Raw genomic sequence first — 20517 nt, 5'->3', positions numbered from 1 at the left:
TTATAAATTAATTATCTTTTATTTAATTATATTCTATACTTCTGCTTACATAATGTTTAAAATTTATATTAAGGCTATATTTTTTCTGCAAATGCCAACATATATTCATTAATAAAACAACTGTTAATGTCGGATCGATACAGTTCAAGGATACAATGGTTTTACGATTCCAAAAAAACTGAATTCCAATATATAGAGTCAATAAACACAAAACATGATTCAGGCAAAATAAAATCCCTTAATCAGGACATCTAGAACTTTTTGTAAATATTGATTTATTAGATTTTTATGCATGTTGAAATCCATATTTTGTGTTGTAAATTTTTTAATATTTAAAATAATTGTTCGATGGGTGTTTATCCAAGACTAAACCTGTCTATTTTTGTAACTAATCTATTTATATACGGTGTATCATTAATTAGTGAAAAGGAAGTTTATTTTCTAGCTAATAACATTGCCGTTCTGTATCCAAGTTCTGGTCTACGATCTTTTCCTTCGATTAAATTTCTGATTTGATCGGAATTAATTATAATACCTTTCATATCTATAATTTTGTCTTTCATGATTTTAATGGTTTTATTATCTACACCACGGCTAGCATCGTCGACGAGGAACGTACGGTAACCAAGTTCCAAAGCATGCAAAGTAGTAGATCCAACGCAATAATCGTAGGCCAAACCACAAATAAAAACGTCGGTAACACCTCTGTCACGCAATTCCGTATCCAGATTAGTCGACGATAATTTTTGATTATCCCAGAAAGCCGAATAACTATCGATATTGGAGTTGGTACCTTTATGTACTATAACCGCATTTTCGGTGATTTTAAGATCCGGATGGAATTCGGCACCCCATGTATTCTGCACGCAATGTTTAGGCCATAGTTTCTGCTCGATTTTTGGAGTTCCTTCGAAGATAACCGTATCGAATGTTTTGGCCTTCTCACCTGTAACTAAACTACTACAGTCCACTTTCCTCTTGCTTATGTTTTCTATGAAAGACACGTGATCATCGGGATGCCAATCCAACGAATAAATGATCACGTTGAAATCGATACTATCGATTAGATGGTTGATGACGGGGATGATATCCTCCCCGTTATGGTTTGCTGGGCAATTTTTGATGGAAAGGCTACCCTTTATAAAATCGTTTTGGACGTCTATAACTATAAGAGCACTTACTGGTTTCAAGATGACTTTAATCCAATTCTTCCACGCATATTTAAACTCTTCTTTATCGATTCTTCCGTCTTTATTCGCGTCGAAAATGTAAAACATGTCGGCCAGCATTCTGGGAAGAACGGAATAACTTTGACCATTTTTATTACAAAACAAATGACGTGTCAGCTCTTCGAATTCTTTTAAATTCAATCCTTGATCAGTATTTTTTGCGAAACGTCGATAGCAATTATGTTCTACATCTTCGCCGTTAATATCTTCGTTTAATAGAGAAGAAAAGTAGTTACTAATATCAGTCATGTTCAGCCGTTTTACCGAACTCCAAAGAAGCAACTATTCAATAATAAACTAACACAATACACCTACCTATCGCTTTCAAAACTAGTTCCTGTTACCACGGAAACATCTTTAGTTCAGCGGCTAAATACATGCAAGTCACCACAAGGGTTTTGCGTTTTTTTTTCCTTTATTGAAGACAACACGTGCTACAAAATCATTCGTTTTCGTCACGTGGTCACTTAGTCACGTGGCCTCGATCCTTTATTAGAAACGATCATAAAATATTCATTTAAAAATTTGTTAGCCTATAAAATTTTAAAGAATGTAACTAAAGTGTTGTTATTATTAACTAAACTCTAATTATGAGCGAAAAAATTAAAAAAATGGCCGTTTTATTGACAGATTATCAAAAAATCATTTTAATTAAGGTAGAATTTTAACCATTTCTTACGTAAGATTGCGGAATTTACCCTAAAGGCGCGTGCCGTCGTCTTCCCTGTCTATTTACGTAACCATTTTTTTAATAAAACGATGAGAAACGTCTCTTAAATATTAATTTCGTAATCGATAATTAGAATAATAATAACGTTAACAAAAAAATACACGAAAGTTAATTAAAGAAACAAGAAAAAATAATAATTGCTATTAACGATAGATGGCGATATTATTTTTGTTTTAGAAGAAAAATGTCAATTTCCTTGTCAACGTGCTCATTTAAAAAAATTATTTTTGAGCATTTTCGTGGAATATTATGGTAATTTTTTTAATTCTTCGAATTATTTATACTCTACCCGATTATATTTACAAATTCGTACTTAAATATCCGTTAACTCGTGTTACATATCTACAATATACCAGTACATGAGACATATTTAGAATACATAAATGCTGAATCAATATTAAAATTTTAGAATTTCACTCCTACATATGCTCTTCATTTGTTCTTTTATATAAAATTATAGCAGATAAACATCTAGAATTTTTTTCAGTCTATAGATTTATAAGTTTTCAAAAAATATTGGAAAAAGAAAAGTAGAGTCTATATAATATTCTTATATTATATACATTTTAAATGAGGATTACATTGAAATAGGAATATAATTTTCTTAGGAACATGTATAATGCTGCGATAGACTTTTTTTCACATTAAAAAGTTATTCTAATTCAGAAATAGATGTGTGGAATGTGTTGGTGAGATTATTTTTTACATTTAGAATATTATACAGTACTTCTATCTATTACATTATTTTATTGTCTAATATTTTCTAATTAAAGCTGTTGTAAAGATAAAATTCTAGATCTGAACATATGAAAAATATTAGTGTTTCTGTTTTACATCCTAAACATTTAATTAGAATATTTTGTAAAGAAAAGTAAAATTAAACAAATATATATACAGTACTAAAGAAACAGACATTAAGAATCAGTTGTTTATTATTTTCTTCCTGCTTATCCTAACTGGATATATATTGTAATAATGTGAAAATATATAAATGTCAAGTTACATACATTACCTAACTAAAATTAATAAGCCCTCTCAAATGATAATTATATATTAAAAAGAATTATATATATATAAATTTCCAGTACAATTCAAGCTCTTAATGAGAAGGTTGGTACTTTTTCAGAGTTGTTTGGAAAAAAGTGTTTATAATTTAATTAACTAGATATAATTTAGATGAGATGCTGTTCTGTATATCAGATAAGCAATGAGGTGAAGCATTATCTTTAGGAATAAGTTGCTTATCATTTAAAGAAATATAGAACATTAAATTTTTAATCAATTAGTTTACTAATTTAATATAAAAGTCAGAAATGTTTTCAGCTTAGAATTATATTTTTGTTGAAAATTTTATTTCAGTTAATTTTTATACTGTTATGGTGAGATTTAAGAAAATTTGAATTTTACCCTGAAAATGCCTGAAGAAATGGTGAGGATTTAATTATGTATTTATTTATTGTATTGAAATCATTCAGAGATTGTAATGTGTTTGAGTTCAGATTTTTATTTTAAATTTCTTTTTTTCTGATAATTTTCTTTTCAAAATTTTAATTAATATTACTTTATTAATAAGTTAGAAATCAAATTTTCCTGTTATATTCATTTGAGAATCAATTTATAAATTCACAAAATGTGATAAAATAAGTTTTGAACAGTCAAGATGAAGTTATGAAAATCTTTCAATTGCTCTAACTTGTTGTTTTCTAATTATCCATCAAATTATTATTTTATTTAAAATGTAATTTATAATTTATTTCTTGTTAATTTTAATTTCAAATAGTCATTGATTATTATTATTATTTCTACTTTAAAACTTCATTTGTTAAATTTATGCTGGCTAAATATAAACCGTTCATTTTTGCTATGACAGAAACTTGGATTACGACTGACAACTTCTATATATCTAATTTTAATAATTTTACGGTAGTAACCACTTTAGCAAGTAAATCAGCAGGTTCAGGTCGCCCAAAAGGAGGTCTTTGCATGTTGATAGAAAAAGACTATGGTACAATAATTCAAGTTAAAAAATCTATTAATTATATTTTACTTCTCATTTCAATAAACAAAATCAAAGTATTAAATAAGAATAATAATTTATTGATGATAATGCTAACTTATGTGCCGCCTGGTGATCTAACTTCAATTAATGAAATTTTCAAAATGATTGATACGTGGTACCATATAACTCCTTATATTATTGTACTAGGAGACTTCAACTCCAGAATTGGAGAATTGATGGATACTAAATATAAGGGTTCTAATCATTTAATTCATAATTACCGAAAATCCAAGGACAAACAGACCAACAATATGGGGAAAAGACTAATAGAATTTATAACTGAATACAAATTATTTATACTGAACGGACGCATTAAATCAGATTTTCCTGCGGAATATACCTGCTTAACCAATACTGGTAAATCCACTATTGACTATACAATATGTTCTGATCTATTGCTGGACCGCTGTATGGAATTCATGATAACTTCATTTGATACATCTGACCACTTCCCTACAATAGCAAAATTTTTATTAACCTCATTAAAGAAGAGTAGTAATCAATATATAAATAGCCCAAAAATAAATTACAAAATGTCAAATTATCGAACTGAGATTGATAATCATATGCTTACCATCCCGGAAATAACGGATACTAATAATATAAAGATATACAAGCTAATGATGACAATTTTAAACGACTACATATTCCTTAATAAAAATAGAAGTAACCTTCAAAATAAAGCTAAAGAAATGTGGTTTGACTCTGACTGTTACAGAATGAGAACGAAAAAACAAGAGGAATTAAATAAATTTAGGCAAAATCCTAATGATGATAATTTTGAAAACTATAAAAAAGCTAAACGATCCTATAACAATCTACTTAAAACTAAAAAATCAAACTATCTTCGCAAAATTGAACTAAACCTAATTAAAAATAATAAAGATGGTAAACTGTTTTGGAATACAATACGAAGATTTCGGCCTAAGTTAATCGGAAGTTCTATCACAATAGACTTTAATACCCGGAAGCAGTTTTATCAAAGATTTCCACAAATTCACATGGAATTATCGTTAAATACAAGTTTAGAAGTTTACAACGAAATTTTAGATTCTGACTTTACTATTACTGAATTGAATAATGTCATTAAAAAAACAAAAAGTAAAATAACTCCAGGAAATGACAATATTCCAACTGATTTCCTAAAAATATTATCACACAATTCTAGACTAAAAATATTAAATTTATTTAATAGTATGTACAAATCTGCTTCCTATCCCGATTTCTGGATCTCAGCCATTCTTACGATGATCTATAAAAAGGGCGATCATTCCTCTCCTAGCAATTACAGACCGATAGCATTGTTATCTACTATAAGGAAATGTTTTACCTCACTCCTTGCAAACAAATTTAAGCTATGGACTAAAACTATGGAATTAGAAGCCGAATTTCAATATGCATTTACTGTAAATAAAGGAACCGAATTTGCAATTTTTACCTTATTAATGATAGTTCAACTTTATCTATTAAAAAAACATAGGAAAATATATGCTTCCTTCATTGATATACAAAAAGCATTTGACTCAATATACGTTCCTCTGTTGGTGCATAATCTGAAATCCTGTGGTGCAAGTTCCCGATTTACTTCAGCAATTCTTAAACTATACTCAAACTATAATATCAAGATAAAACAAGGCAATAATATCTCTCAAACTTTAACTTTATCCCATGGAATTCTTCAAGGTGATCCTCTCTCTCCTTATTTATTCAACTTCTATCTCATAGGTATTGATCGCCTTTTTACTGAATCAACTGATGGAATTGAAATAGGAAATAGAATCTTTCATTATATTCTTTTTGCGGATGATCTTGTGCTTCTGGCTCCAACAAAGATTTCATTACAAAGGAAAATTAATCAACTTAATAAATTTCTTCAATCACTATATTTAACAATAAATTCGACCAAAACGAAAGTCATAATATTCCGTAATAATTGCAAAATATCTGAAAATAACACTAAAATATATCATGAAAATACTCTTTTACAAACTGTAAATGAAATAGACTATTTGGGAGTCAAATTTGATTGGAACCTATCCTTTAAAGCACATTTTAATAAAATAAAAATCAAAGCAAAGCAAGCCATAGATAATCTACTATTTGTATGTTCCAAGTTGAAAACTACTAATTTGAAAATTCATATTAAACTATTTAACTCAACTATCATACCCATAATATATTATGCAAGTCCAATATGGAGTTTAGATTATATTTATAAATTGGAATATCTTCACGTCTATTATTTACGCAGATTATTTCATCTGGAAAGAACTATTCCAGGATATGCTTTGCGGCATGAAGTAAACCGAATTTGGTTCTTCCCGTTCTTACTGAAACGTTTAATAAAATTTTACTACAGAATCAAATTTAAAAATGATAATACTATAATATATTTACACCAACAAAATATTAATCAAAGTAAAAATCAGAAATTTAAGCATCTATGGCATTACAAATTAAGCCAAATCCTAAATAGTTTTGGTGTATCGGAGTCATTATTTAAAGATAACATTAATGATTGGAAATTTGGATATTCACTTTTAATAAACTCCGCAATTTCCCAGGCAATAAACAAAGATCAAAATTCACTATACCAAAGTACTTATCACCCATGGTATATTGATTTATTACAAATTCCGTCTTCACAACCTTATATGTCACAACTAGTTAGTTTAAATGTAAAACGATTAATAATTCAATTTCGTTTAAATAAATATACTTTTTTTATTAATATTTATATTGATTTAGCAAGATCTTATTGCCCTTTATGTAATTCTGAAGAATTTTCATTATATCATCTAATTCACAATTGTCAAGAACTTCATAGCTTGCGTGACTATTATAAAATACCTCAAATATGCAATTATAATTCATTACTCGACTTCCAACTTAATTTAAATAATCTCAGTAAAACGAATCTTTACAAAATATACAATTATTTTGTTAAAATCTCCGAAAAGTACTATTTGAAACATCAAAATTAATGATTGTTATTGTATTCATTGTCTTTGTAATTATAGATGAAACATTATGTATGCAATCATAAAATCGTTGTTTACAGTGTTTATGACTTATCTTTGTATCTTTGTACTTTAGACTTGCTAATTTGTAATCCTTCGAACCACTTGTATTATTCCCCCCATAACAGAGAAATTGTTCTCTTTTTGTATTGCTAATTTGTATTGTATTATTTTTTATGTTATTAAACTCTCTATGATGATTATTATTTCTACTTTTAGTTAAAATAAAATAAATGTTAAATATATTTGTATAAAAATATTAATATAAAATGATAGATTATATTTTATGTTATTTAAAGGATATTCCATATATATATATACACACATATAGAGTTTAAAAATATATAAAATTTAAACACAATACAATCTTAATATATATATTACTGTTTTTGGTAATATCTTATCACTTCTGGTCTAACTCCTCCTGAATCAAAATAAATAAATCTTTCCAAAGTACAATTTTTATTTTTTAGAATATTTTATCTGTAAATGATATTTTGTTATTGTTAATAATAGTAATTGAATAATAAATTTAAAATATGCTTTAACTTTTTAAGAGAATGCTATATATTTTTAAAATTATAATGTATATATATATATATATATACGGTACATTGTATAATTACATAATTATATATATATATATATATAAATTGTATATGTAATATTTATTTATAGTTTTATTTTCATTTTACATGCATGTATACTTATATATTTGTATATGTAGATATGTTACATATTTATTATATATACCATTATACTGTATTTTTTAACAAAATGTTTATTAAGATTTTACATATTATTTATAGTATATTTAAATAAGGAAATAGTTTGAGTGTTTCTAAAATATTTCTGTTGATTTATGCATGTTTATAATTATTTAAATATGTATAAATCATTAAAGATAAGATGGATTTTATTTGTTATCTTTAAAATACTGGTGGTAAACAATGAAAACAATAACTAAATTAGAAAACTAGAAACAGTGTTTACAAAATAAATTGACATAGCATTTAGCTTATGCATAGTTTTCTATAGATAAATAAATTGTAAATAACCTACTGAATTTGACCTTGATAAAATGCCAGGATTCATTCTGTTAGCCATATTCAGTGATTGGTTGCTATATAATAACTAATTCTGTCATTGAAAATGACATCTGATGTATTTTATTTTAAATGCTATTTCTAAACAAAATAAGTAAATAATGTATAAATTTATAAATAAAATATATATATATATTAATTAAAACATGAAAGAGTAATTTAAAGTGTGTTTTACAAATGTCATTTTTTTAAACACCAAAAAACTTTACAGTTTAAAATATTTATTTTTTTAAAGGATGCTTTACTTAATGCAGTTCTAAATGAAGATGTAAAAGAAGTTAGAAGATTATTAGATGATGGCAGTTCAATTAATTGCATGAACCAGGCAAGGAATTGTAAATTTATAATATTTTATTAAACTAATAACTTATTTATAATTATTAGCATATTTATGACATTATTTCTGAACTACTTATTTTGTCTTAACTTAAAAATTATTGTAATACTTTTTGTCACTATTTTTATGAAATTATTATTTTTTTACATTATTAGCTTATTATTACAAATTAACTGAAACCTATAATATATTTTCAGAGAAGTACTCTTTTTGTTTTGAGTTTTTTTTATTATAACATACTAATCAACAATTGTATGTGCATGTTAGTATGTAGATATATTAAGAATGTTGTTTTTAGAAGGTAATTTTGAATTGATTCATTTTAATAATCAATGCATAAAAATATTTATGAACCGATATGCTTTACAGAAATTAATCTGTTTAAATAATATTATGATAGCATGTAATTAGAAAGCTATAGAAAGAAAATGATAATTTTAAATATTTATTATATTTTAGGAAAACCAAAATATTCTTCACTTAATGATATCTTCAAAACAATTAGAGAGAAAAGAAAAATTAAAGAAAAAGTCATCAGATAGACAAAAAATAATATATATGATTTCTAATGCTGGTTTGAATTTGGAATTAAGAAACAAGGTTAGTTTTTCAATGAAAAACAATAATTATTACATTTTAGAAAATTATATATATATTTTTAATATTACTTCTAAAATCAAAACCATTCACATTTTTTCAGCAAATGGATTTAATTATTAAACAAACATACAAACATTTTAGGTTTATTTAATAAACCTGCCTCAGGTTTACTTATAATTTTATTTTATTTTATTTGTTTTTCTTTTCGTTAAAATATAGAATACATTTTAAAATATATTTTTTGGTACATAAAATTTATATATTTTTAAAATTTTGTAAATAGCATCATTGAATATTTGAAACATTTCAATTTGTAATTTCAGATTTCATAGCTGAAATTACAAATTGAAACCTGAAATTTATTTAATTAATTAATGATTAAACTCATTTGCTGGAAAAGTGGGAATGATTTTGATTTTAGAAGTTATCTGTTTCTGCTTCATTATTGGATTAAAATTAACGACTTTTATCATAGAATATTTCAAATAATATTTTTTATCTTAATGCTTATATGACGTACTTAATTTGTTGTTTTTAAATTGATTTCAATTCTGTATTTAATGTAATAGTTATAGGATAATTAAATTATAAGTTTATTTAAAATATATATAAATAATTTTAATTAAGTCATAACTATAAAAATAATTGTTATGTTTCAAATGCGTCAAGTAGCAATTTACCTTATTATATATGTAACTCCATGATGCTGTTGAGAATTTGTTTTCTGTTTTTTATTATTATTATAATTATATAATTTAATTTTTATTAACATTGAATTTTCTGTTTATATAAAATATGTAATTTATATTAATTTTCAAATATTATTTATTTATTTTAAATTTTTCAGCATAATCAAACATGTTTGGAGTTAGCCTTAACCCATTTGGATATCACCATGTGCGAGATCCTTTTGCAGTGTGGAGCTGATATGTTTGCTAAAACATTGGTAATTTCATTTATATTTATTTATAGATGCGTTATTGATTTCATTATTTTGCATGTTGCATGTGAAACTCATTGTCTGTATTTTTTTAAAATTACAAGAGCAAAGAACATACATTTTTCAGGATGGTATTAATATTTTTGAGAAAGTATTAAGTCTTGAAAAGTCTTCTAATAATAAAAATGTTAAGAAAATTATTAATATTTTTAAAACATATCAGGTAAGATCATATATTTTATATCAAATTTTATAAAATGATTTTTTATATAATAAAATAAATTTTTTACAATTTTTTTAAAATACAGTATTCAGATAAATGTGAAGTTTTACAGTTTTATCCAAAATATTAAAAAAAAAATGAAAAAATTAGAAAATTTATAACAAATTTTATTTTTTATAAATTGAAATGATTCTTATTACAACCAGAAATACTACATATAAGCAGTTTTAACTAATTAATTTTATTATAAATATTTTAAACACTTTAAAACGTAAAAGAATATGTAGGTATAAAATAAAGTCATCCAAGTCAACAACAGTAACAATAAATTTTTTTTAAAATTTTTGCAACTGTAAATTTTATATAAATATATTATTGCTTATGGAAATCATAACTGTGATATTAAAAAACTAATATATTTACAGTAGAGACTCGTAAATCGGAACCCCGGTAATCGGAATCGCTGGTAATCGGCACGATTTTCAGTCGGACTGTGTCGTGCTGAATCGAACATTTTTGATACTAAATTTACTTCTAAAGTATAATTTTCATGTTTTTATATTCTTCAATATATTTATTTTGTTTGTACAAAATGCAGAAATAATTTTAAACGATACGATAGCCTCGATTATTATTATAAAAATTTTCGTTAGGCTTAAAATCGACGAAAATTCAACATGAAGCGACACGCAACGGAGAAAAATTTGAACATCAGACAGGTTAATATATTTCTTTGTACATAATGGGTAATCGGAACAAATCCCTAATCTGAACAACCCCAGTCCCCAATTGATTCTGATTTTCGGTTCACTACTGTAATAACTTATTTTACATTTTATTTTTATAATTATAAATTATCAAATTAGAAAGTGGAAAATTTTATTTATTGGCAAATTTTAATTTAATATGTGGAAATTTAAGAAATGTTATGAATGTAGATGATTTAATTATAGTTTAAGATGATTTTAAACAAGATTCTTTTGATTTTTTATCAGGTTTTTTGTATCTGTTTAATTAAAATGCATATTATATTATAATAAATAGTAACTTACTTTTAAATTTGTTAAAAATTTAGTTTTATTAAAATTCTTCTTATATTTTTGTGAATTTTTTGAAATTTTCTGCATGTTTACAAATTCTTATTTTTTAAATATATTAGTTAAGAAATTTTTGATAGTATATGTTAAAAACTTATTAAAAATTGTTTAATTTTACACTTTAAAAATTATAACAAAGAGATAAGAAGTTTAATAATAATTAAATTATTTAAAGAAATCTAATTAAAATATTAAAATTAATATGTATCAATATATATTACATTATTTATTAATTATTTTGTTACTATTTTAAATAAAATTTCAGTTGTAGCTAAATTTTCATGTTATATAAAATTTAAAAAATTATTAAGAAATAATTAGATGTTAATTTAACAAAAATTTTTTTTAATGTTATTATTATTTATTAAATAGCCTGGATTATGGAGAGCAGTTGAATCAAATTCTATTACTGATGTAAGAAGATTAATAAATTTATGGTGTAAAAACTGATTTGACGAAAGTACATAGAATTATTTATTTTAGCTTTGTGCAATTGTTTTATATTATATAACTATGTTATAACATTATTTTATTAAATATTGTAGGATGGTAAAACTTTACAACAGTTAGCAATAGAAACAAGAAATGAAGAAATAATTGGTTTAATATTTAGTATTCATCCCACAATGGTGAGTAATTATTTATTTTATATTTCTGTATTACTTATTAAATGTAAAAAAATGCTTTCTTTAAGGTGGCAGCCTACCACTTTGGGGGACCCGGGATTGAATTCGGACAGGTCAAAAAAATCCCCAGGAATTTTTCGAGGGGTGATCCAACTGGATGTATTGTCCCTCACCACCCGGCTGCCTCATTGTGGGCCTGGTCGAACCCATAATGGGCTTGCTAAATGAGGCCCTCTTAGTGCCCACAGGGTGGAAAGAGTTAAAAAAAAAAAAAAATAGCAGATGGGTTTGTTGTTCCTTTTTGTCCTTAAGTAAAAGTAACAACATACCTTAAAATGTAAACCATATTAGAGTTTGGTTATTTTAGCCTATCATTGTCATGTTTATCAGAAAGTATTAAATAAATTATAATAAGAGAAAAGAAAATCTAACAAAACAGAATAAAAATGACAAAAACCTACTTTGAAGAAGGAAAAAAGATAAATCAATCTTATTTAAATTCATTTCAATCTTATTTAAATTCAAACAAAAATAAAAACAAATGAACAATCTGATAGACTAAATTAATATTAATAAAGATAATCTTAAAGATTTTCTTTTTTTGTTAGTAAAAATAGCGTTAATTTATTGTTGTAGGAACCTTTATGGGCCCCTAAATTATCTTTCAGATCTGGGCAAAAATATCCCCAGCTCCTCCCCCTTGAGGGGAGAAGCTGGGGATATTTTCACTGTAATATATTTTTATCTCAATATGCTTTCACTGTAATATGTTTCTATCTCAATAATAAAAACATATTACAAAGAAGTAAATCTGGTTGGATGAATCTAATCACAAACAACAACAATATATTTTTTTATTAATACTATTACAATGACATTTGAGTTTATTTTAGTGTTGAAATGTTATTATTATTTTTACTGTCCAAAATTTTTTGACATTGTAAAATAAAGTTATTACAATTTTCAATAAGTATTGAATCTTTTTATTTTTTTTCATTTCAGAAATTAATATATCACATTTTAGCTTATGATATTGAGAAAGTAAAGTGTCTAATGGAAACTTCTCTAAATAATTTACTGCTTGATCTTAGAAATATGGTAAAATTATTATTCAAAATGTATAATAATGAAACTAATTTTATAATTATCAAGTTATGATAAATTATGATGATGTTTTACAGAGTCACAATGGTGCTCCTATATTATATTTTGTTCTACAACAAAGAGATGCAGAAATGGTAAAATTGTTCATTGAGAAAGGCTGCCATATTTATACTGTTATGAGAGATAATGAAGGAGTATGTTTGTTTGTAAAAGATTTAATTACAGTAGAGCATCGATTATCCGACTTAATTGGGGACTGGGGTTGGTCGGATAACTGAAAAGTCGGATAACCAAAAAGTATGAAAAAATACATTATTAGTATAGTGTATTAGGCCTGGTTTAAATACTAGCCTCCCTTTCATGGTCGAGCCAGTGCTGCCAGCTAAAACATGCAAAAATTTAACAAAAATAATATTAAAGTAGCCAAGACATAACCAAATATTGTAGCGCCACATCACTAGCAGACATTTGAATTAGCTGACTAGAACGCGGTCGGTTAACCGATGAGTCGGATAATCGGGGGTCGGATAATCGATGCTCTACTGTAATTTTTGTTTTTATTACAAATATAATATGTATGTAATAAGTAATTATGTATTATTTTAGTTTGATATGCCTGTATTTTTTGCTGCCTTAAAATCAGACACTTCAATTGATATAATTGAAGCTTTGCTTCCACAACACAAACCTCTCCAAGAAGAATTATTATCAAGATTATTATATAAGGTAATTTACATATGTCAATTAAAATAAAATGAGAATTTTTAATAAGATTATTAATTATTTTTTATTTAATTAAAATAAAATAGGGAAAGACAGTTTTAGAAGTAGCTTTAGAAGAAAATGTTTTATTAGAAGTTTTTAATTTATTGATTGACAGAGGTGGAGCTATTCTTATTTCAAAAAGAAATATGGTTAGTAATGTTATATATTATTATATTGATAAAATATTGATTTACTGACTTTATCATTTTAATTTCAGTTTAATGAAACTGTAAGAGATTTAGCATTGAAGTCCAATAAAACAAACTATGTAAATAATATTGATAAAGTAAGTTTAAAATTTTAAATTTTTATTCAGTTACTATTTTGATTTATAAATTAAATACACTAAAACAACGAATTGTTTTTTTTTTCCTTATTATCTGGAAAATCACGTTTTTCCATTCAAACACTTCTTTTAAATATCCGTGAACCTTGCAATTAAGATTATCATTATATATTTTGTACTGTTTTTTTAAATTAATATAATAGAGAGCAAACTGTTTTCTTTTCAGTTGTGTTAGTGTATTTAAATTTTTTAATGTTATTTTTATTTAAATTTTCTAATTCTTTTTTTGTGTTACTGTTTAAACACTTTTAATTTTTTTAAAAAAAGAGATAAATAAATTAAATTATTTAAATTCCTATTAAATTTAATTATCGTTTTTTAATTGTTAAAAATTCCAACAAGTTCAACTTTTAAATTCAAGCTATGGAAGAAATTTGTTAAATACAATATTTTAAAAATAAATATTCAAAGTATTAATAGATTTTCAAAATTTAATGTGTTAGGAGATTTTAACATAATTATTAATGTTAATGCTTTAAGTAATTTGATTGTTATCATTTTTCTTTCCTTCTCCCATCACAAACTTGCTTTGTCAGAATAAGAATTATATAGGCATTATGATATTAATATATTAAGCTCTTAAGCTTATATTAATTTAATTAAACTAAAAATATTTACAGAATGTTGCATTATGGATTTTAGAGCCCAAAACTTATCCAAATCAAAGACAGATTTTAGCATTACATGGTTATCAGCCATTGTTAGAAATAAAATGCCAAGTAAGATTAAAATATGATGTATTATATATTTAATTTTTCATATTGATTTTAATTATAAAAAACATTTCTTACAGTATGGTAATAGTATAACGGAATATCTTTCAAATGATGAATTTGTAATACAACTGCCATCTTATCAGGTATTTTTTTTTTTTTAAATATTAAATTTATTATTTGTTTACAGTGTAAAAATGAATTTTAATTTAAAATTTTTAAAAATTAGGTAAAACATTATAAATATAATTAATATTCAGATTATCTTATGGAATTTGAAAATAAATAGCTATCCTATGTTTTCATTTTGAGTTTAATCATATGTTTGATTAATATTCCCTTGCATTTTGATACAGAATTTATTCACTTCTTACCTATTTCTGAAATACCAAAGAGGTCTGTACTGAATACCATTTTTAGTAGATTTTTTGTAGACTTATATCAACTTAATTTTCCATCTCTGTACCAGTTGCACATGCAGATGACATTAAAATTATTAGTGATGATCTATTACAGCATTATATTAATGAACATTTTGTTTTGCGTTCTTGCCATAATCTTTAAATTAGCATACAAAAGATTGTTGTTATGCATTTTTATCTGTTAAAGAATCTATCTGTACTTCTTATATTAGCTAATTCAGATTTCTGATATTAATGATCTTAGTAGTAAATGTTAATTATTTAGTTGGAGTTTTATTATTTAATTGAAAAATTATCAATAAAATAGTTAAATTTTTATATATTTTTCATATGGAATAATATATGACATTGTTATTCTGTTACATTCTTTGAATTTTTGTTTTATCCATTCTATTTTTTCTTTTTGCTCTTTCCACTCTTTGGGCCATAAGAGGGCCTTTTCTTCCTTACTCATTATGGGTCTGGCAAAGTCCACAATGGGGTGATTGGATGGTGAGAAATGGAGCCCAACATATTTGGACCATACTATCTGTGAAAAATTTTGGGGTTTTTCTGCCTGGATTTGTTTTCAAGTTCCCCAGAGCAGCAATCTGATTCCTTAACTACCTTGGCCACTTAGCCATCTATCATCAATTCTTGTTTTTTTATTGGAGTATTTAATTTTAATATATTTTTATATTAAAATTAAATATTTTATCTTTTAAATAAACATTTGTATTCCAAGAAATATTTACTCTTTTTTTAATGTATGATTGGAAAAGAATAAAATTTTTTAATTATTATATATTACAGTTTAATATGTAATTTAGTATTTAATCTAAAGTCAATTAACTGCATATTTTAGTGATATTTTTTAAGGAAATTATTATGTTAACCATTTATATGTAATAAATAACAATAACAATAAATAATTTTAACAAAAATGATGCCATAAATTGTTATTTTTATTTTAGAAACAAATTCAGTTACTATCAGAAGCTGTGGAGAAAGGTGATTCTGTTGCCTTTAATAATTTGTGTGTTCTTCCAAATAATGATGTCTTCAACTGTTGTTTATCATGGGATGGGAGATCAGTAGTAAGTATTTCAAAAAATGCTGTAAAATTTTAAAAGATAAAGTTAGTAAAGAAAAGTAAATCAGACTTGTCATAAGTCAAATTTAAAGTTAATTTACTGAATTTATTTTAAGTTTAAATAGATATAATAATTTTAATACAGATACTAATACATGTGCATTTTAGTAATATTACACAAAAGCTAATTTAGTCAATATTTAAATTTTAGGAAAATACAGTAAATTCATTTTTAACATCAATTCCTGTGGGGTGTCTCCAAGGGTTGGTGTTAAATAGTTGATAGTATTGAGTATTGTGCAATTTTGCTCTCAAAGAAAGTAATATTTTATATATATGATAATATTAAACTAAATATTGAATTGTAAGACTGCAAATTATGTTTTCAGATAAAGTTTTATGAATCTTGTACTTTTTCAGTCAGTTGAGAATATGAAATACCATCAAAAATCTTGAATTTTCTTTTGCTTTAATTATTATACCTTTGGAATACATAATTTAGTAGTAATTTAGTAAGTAATTTATTAATTTAGTATTAATAAGTATTAATTTAGATTTTAACATTTAAAAACAAAAGAACCTTAATACATCTGTACAGTATAAGAATACACAATACTTTTATATAATATGCTTATTACTAGATAAAACTTTTTAAATCTGAAAAACTTTATAATTTTGAGTACAAAAATATCAGCTAAATTTGTTTATACTTTTTTGAAACTTCATGAAAGTAGTAATAAGAATAATTCTAGCAGGTAAGTGGAAGAGATGTTGACCAGTGGCATGCCATCATTGAAAGCGGTGGAAGTGCCACATCCACCTTCCAATGACCTTCCCTTGTATTTTCTAAAATATAAAGTTTCATATTTTAACGTACTTTGAATTAATTAAAATTAATATTTTATTATAACTGCATTATGTATCTTATTAAAAAATTCTATATGTGAAAAAAACAATAAGATTGCTATTGTATATTTGAATGTCAGTGGCGGAATGGAAGAGCTTTTGAGACAGCTTTCACGGCGAGAATAACTGGATGGTGTAAAGCAGCCAGAGGGCATTGGCACATAGATTATAAAAACAAAAAGAACATATATGAAGTGTACAATTCCTTAATGTAAATACCAAAAAGCAAACTTTTCAGGAGAGGTAAAAAACATCTTTTTAGTGAATGAATTCATTTCAATTTTACAATAAAATGATAAAAAACTCACTAGGTTACAAATTCTCTGGAATATCAAAATGATGTAAACATAAGCCTTATGGCATTGCACACTTCATATACACTACATTAGCTTAAGTATTCAGAAACTTGCCTATCCAAAACCTATCAATTTAATCTAAGATGATAATAGAGAATAGATATATTCTTTGCTACTGTTATAGCTTTTCCATTCATCTTAGAGGAATGAAAAACAATTTCAACTGAAATATACCAATATCTAGTGGAAAATCTTCTATGAGAACATGAAGTAACAACTTCATAGATGTAAAATCTTTATCAGAAAACAAAAACAGAATTTGCCGCTATTGTACATTGTGAACAGTAGATAATCATAAATCTTTAATATGAATGGCACTGAAATTGAATTACATGTGAATCTACAAATTGTTATTTTCCAATCACTAAACAAAACATATTGTTATTTTAAAAAAGAAACAGAAAAGATTCCACACTAGTGAAATTAAAACATTAAATAACTGAAGAATGGTCCAAATAAGATGTAGAAATAAATAACATGTAGGTAAGGACATTCAAATTTTCTTTGATATAAAATCTGATTTTCATGTCGTTAGTGGCTTCAGTTTTAGAAATGATGCACTGGTTGTACCACATTCATTACGAGTAATGATGCTTGCAAAAATGCATAGAAACATCTTGATATTAGGAGATGCAAGTAAAAAATAGATTGGTTTTGTTTCAACCCCACATGTCAAAGCACTTTTATTTATTATTTTCTTATTAGTAAATGATTAATAACAAGCAATCTAGTTAAATTTTCAAATTATGGGATCAAAACTATCAAATTTTATGTTAAAACTATGATTTTAATTTAAAAAGTTCTCTATGAAAAAGATAGGTCATTTAAGCAGTAAAATTGTATAAATACTTATAAAAGTCATAATGCCTAAATGTCATAGCCTTAGTTATAACTTATAACTAATAATGGGACATCTAGGCACTAAAAATCATATAAATAGTTATAACTTGCATGGTTTTCATAACTGTTTATATGATAAATAGATTTTTTTGCTTTACTTATGAGATATGAATATGTTGTTATTTTACATTGAAGCATGATTTGAAACTATTGTAAAATATAAATAAATATTCTTACTTTTTCTTCATTGTTTACTTTTTAAGGGTGATTATTTACCAATGTTGCATAAAGCAGTTCTCTTTAATCATCCACACTTGGTAAAAGCAATTTTGATGCTTAAACCACCACAACAATCAATTGATACATTATTTGATCAGGTTAGTTCTTATAATTAATATAATTATACTAATTAGAAAACTGGAAAAAATTATTATTTTTATAAATTAAATCTTAATAACTTTTGACTATTACTTTTTTCAATAAATAAATTTGATGTATCAATATGTTTTTTCAATATTATATATTATGTATGTAGTATTTGTTTAAAATATTATAATTTATTTTCAGTATAATCGAACTGCTTTGCATTATGCATATGCCATTCCCAATGCAGAAGAAATTAGGAAACTTTTATTGAATTGTGGCTGTTCAGAGCATGTTTTAGATAAAGTAAATAATTAATTACTTTTTATTTTCAAATTTGAATTAAAAAACATGAAAAATTTAAAAGGAAATTTTATTTCAATAGAATGGTAAAGAGCCACTAGATTTTAAAGACAAAGCAGGTACACAGACAATGGAGAAGCTTCTGCAACGACTGAGAAATAAAGTACAATGTTAAAAATGCTTAATGAATTTATTTTTTTAAATGAAAATTGTTTTAATTTTTAATTAATTTTTTTTTAAATTTAGGAATATATTATAAATGAACCAGATCCATGGCAGCTTAGTGATGAAAAATGCACAGCAGAATACATGCACCCAGATTATGGAAATAATGGTTGTAATTTTACTTCTCCAGATTGTCATATTTGTGATACACATAGTGAAGATCAGTTTGAACTAGAAAATCATTCTAAATATTGCATTATTTTATAAATTTATTATTTATTATATTTATATTTTCAAATATTTTTTGAAGTAAAATATTATTTTTAAATGAATTATTTTTTATATAAGATTTGTTAAAGTTTATATAAAGGCACAAAACATACATAGCAAATTATGATATATATAGTAAATAATTTACCATAAGGGAATTATAGAAAATTATGCAATTTAGCAATATAGAGATTAAAATATTAAAACCTATTTATTTATAATCACATACAATATCTTATTTTTGCCAAGGAAAATGGTTTTTGATCGTCAACATTTTGACTTGTTCTACAAACCATTCTCAAGTGTTGAATTACATTCTATCATTAGAATATAAAGTTTCAAACCCAACAAATTCAAAATATGAATAAAAGAACAAACAACAGAAATGCCACACAAAATCAAATAATAATAAATGATGAAAACATAAAAATAAATATAAACACAATAAATATATAAAAATTTTACAAGTAAACAATGCAAAAAAGCAAATATGAAAAAATTTTACAGAAAACATTACTTCTTTGACAGAAAGGCAATCTATAAATTGGTATGTCTTAGTTTTTTCTTCACAATGTATTTTCATGCTGATCAGCATCCCTGACATTCAAACATCTGTCCATTATCCTGCTTCTGTATATTTCTAACTTTTCAGTGTTCATTGCTAATGACAGTGAATGCACTGGTTTTATGATGTCAGCTTCCTCCCACTTCACAATTGAGCCTTCCACCTGCACAACATTGTGGAACATTGTGCAATACACCTATTCCTCGTTTTACACGGTACTTCTTTTACACGTTTTCGCTTTTACACGGTTTAAAAAATAAATGTCGAAAATAAACTGGCTATGGTCAAAAGGAACAATTTTTAACTCTAATCTACATCTATATTCCAATCCACCTTAATTATATGTTATAGTTGATATTT

General features: G+C 24.9%; 2 protein-coding genes across 3 annotated transcripts; one reads left to right on the top strand and one right to left on the bottom strand.

Annotated features, from left to right (window-relative positions):
• Positions 1-1833, bottom strand: Naam (Nicotinamide amidase). Of its 2 annotated transcripts, XM_067268285.1 has the most exons (2): positions 1545-1832; positions 1-1435 (listed from the first exon to the last, which is right to left on the bottom strand). In XM_067268285.1, the coding sequence occupies exon 2, from the start codon at positions 1287-1289 to the stop codon at positions 435-437; it is 855 nt and encodes a 284-aa protein (XP_067124386.1). In that variant the 5' UTR covers positions 1290-1435; positions 1545-1832; the 3' UTR covers positions 1-434. The 2 variants fall into 2 exon arrangements, with proteins under 2 accessions (XP_067124386.1, XP_067124385.1); XM_067268284.1 differs by having other exon boundaries at positions 1-1833.
• Positions 1834-2113: 280 nt separating this feature from the next.
• Positions 2114-19976, top strand: LOC136973562 (putative ankyrin repeat protein RF_0381). Its single transcript, XM_067268293.1, has 19 exons — positions 2114-2211; positions 3319-3388; positions 8380-8469; positions 8941-9081; positions 9929-10027; positions 10149-10244; positions 11887-11970; positions 12970-13065; positions 13149-13265; positions 13678-13797; positions 13881-13985; positions 14054-14122; positions 14803-14901; positions 14976-15041; positions 16271-16393; positions 18755-18868; positions 19059-19160; positions 19240-19320; positions 19404-19976. Exons 2-19 carry the CDS (start codon positions 3374-3376, stop codon positions 19587-19589), a joined length of 1803 nt encoding a protein of 600 aa, XP_067124394.1. The 5' UTR covers positions 2114-2211; positions 3319-3373; the 3' UTR covers positions 19590-19976.
• The last annotated feature ends 541 nt before the right edge of the window (positions 19977-20517 follow it).

Source organism: Centruroides vittatus, unplaced genomic scaffold, assembly GCF_030686945.1.
Source record: "Centruroides vittatus isolate TY-2023 unplaced genomic scaffold, ASM3068694v2 contig_3210, whole genome shotgun sequence".
In the NCBI taxonomy this organism is placed as follows: Eukaryota; Metazoa; Arthropoda; class Arachnida; order Scorpiones; family Buthidae; genus Centruroides; species Centruroides vittatus.
The sequence above is the reverse complement of the archived record's forward strand: the minus strand, read 5'-3'. Positions and strand labels throughout refer to the sequence as shown.

What these genes read in the sequence shown, in the direction of transcription:
- Naam (XM_067268284.1), bottom strand. Translation starts at nt 1,478, where the DNA reads ATGACTGATATTAGTAACTACTTTTCTTCTCTATTAAACGAAGATATT.
- LOC136973562 (XM_067268293.1), top strand. An exon ending in CAATTAATTGCATGAACCAG is followed by an intron (nt 8,470 to 8,940) that starts GCAAGGAATTGT and finishes ATTATATTTTAG; the next exon opens with GAAAACCAAAATATTCTTCA. An exon ending in TACAACTGCCATCTTATCAG is followed by an intron (nt 15,042 to 16,270) that starts GTATTTTTTTTT and finishes TTTTTATTTTAG; the next exon opens with AAACAAATTCAGTTACTATC.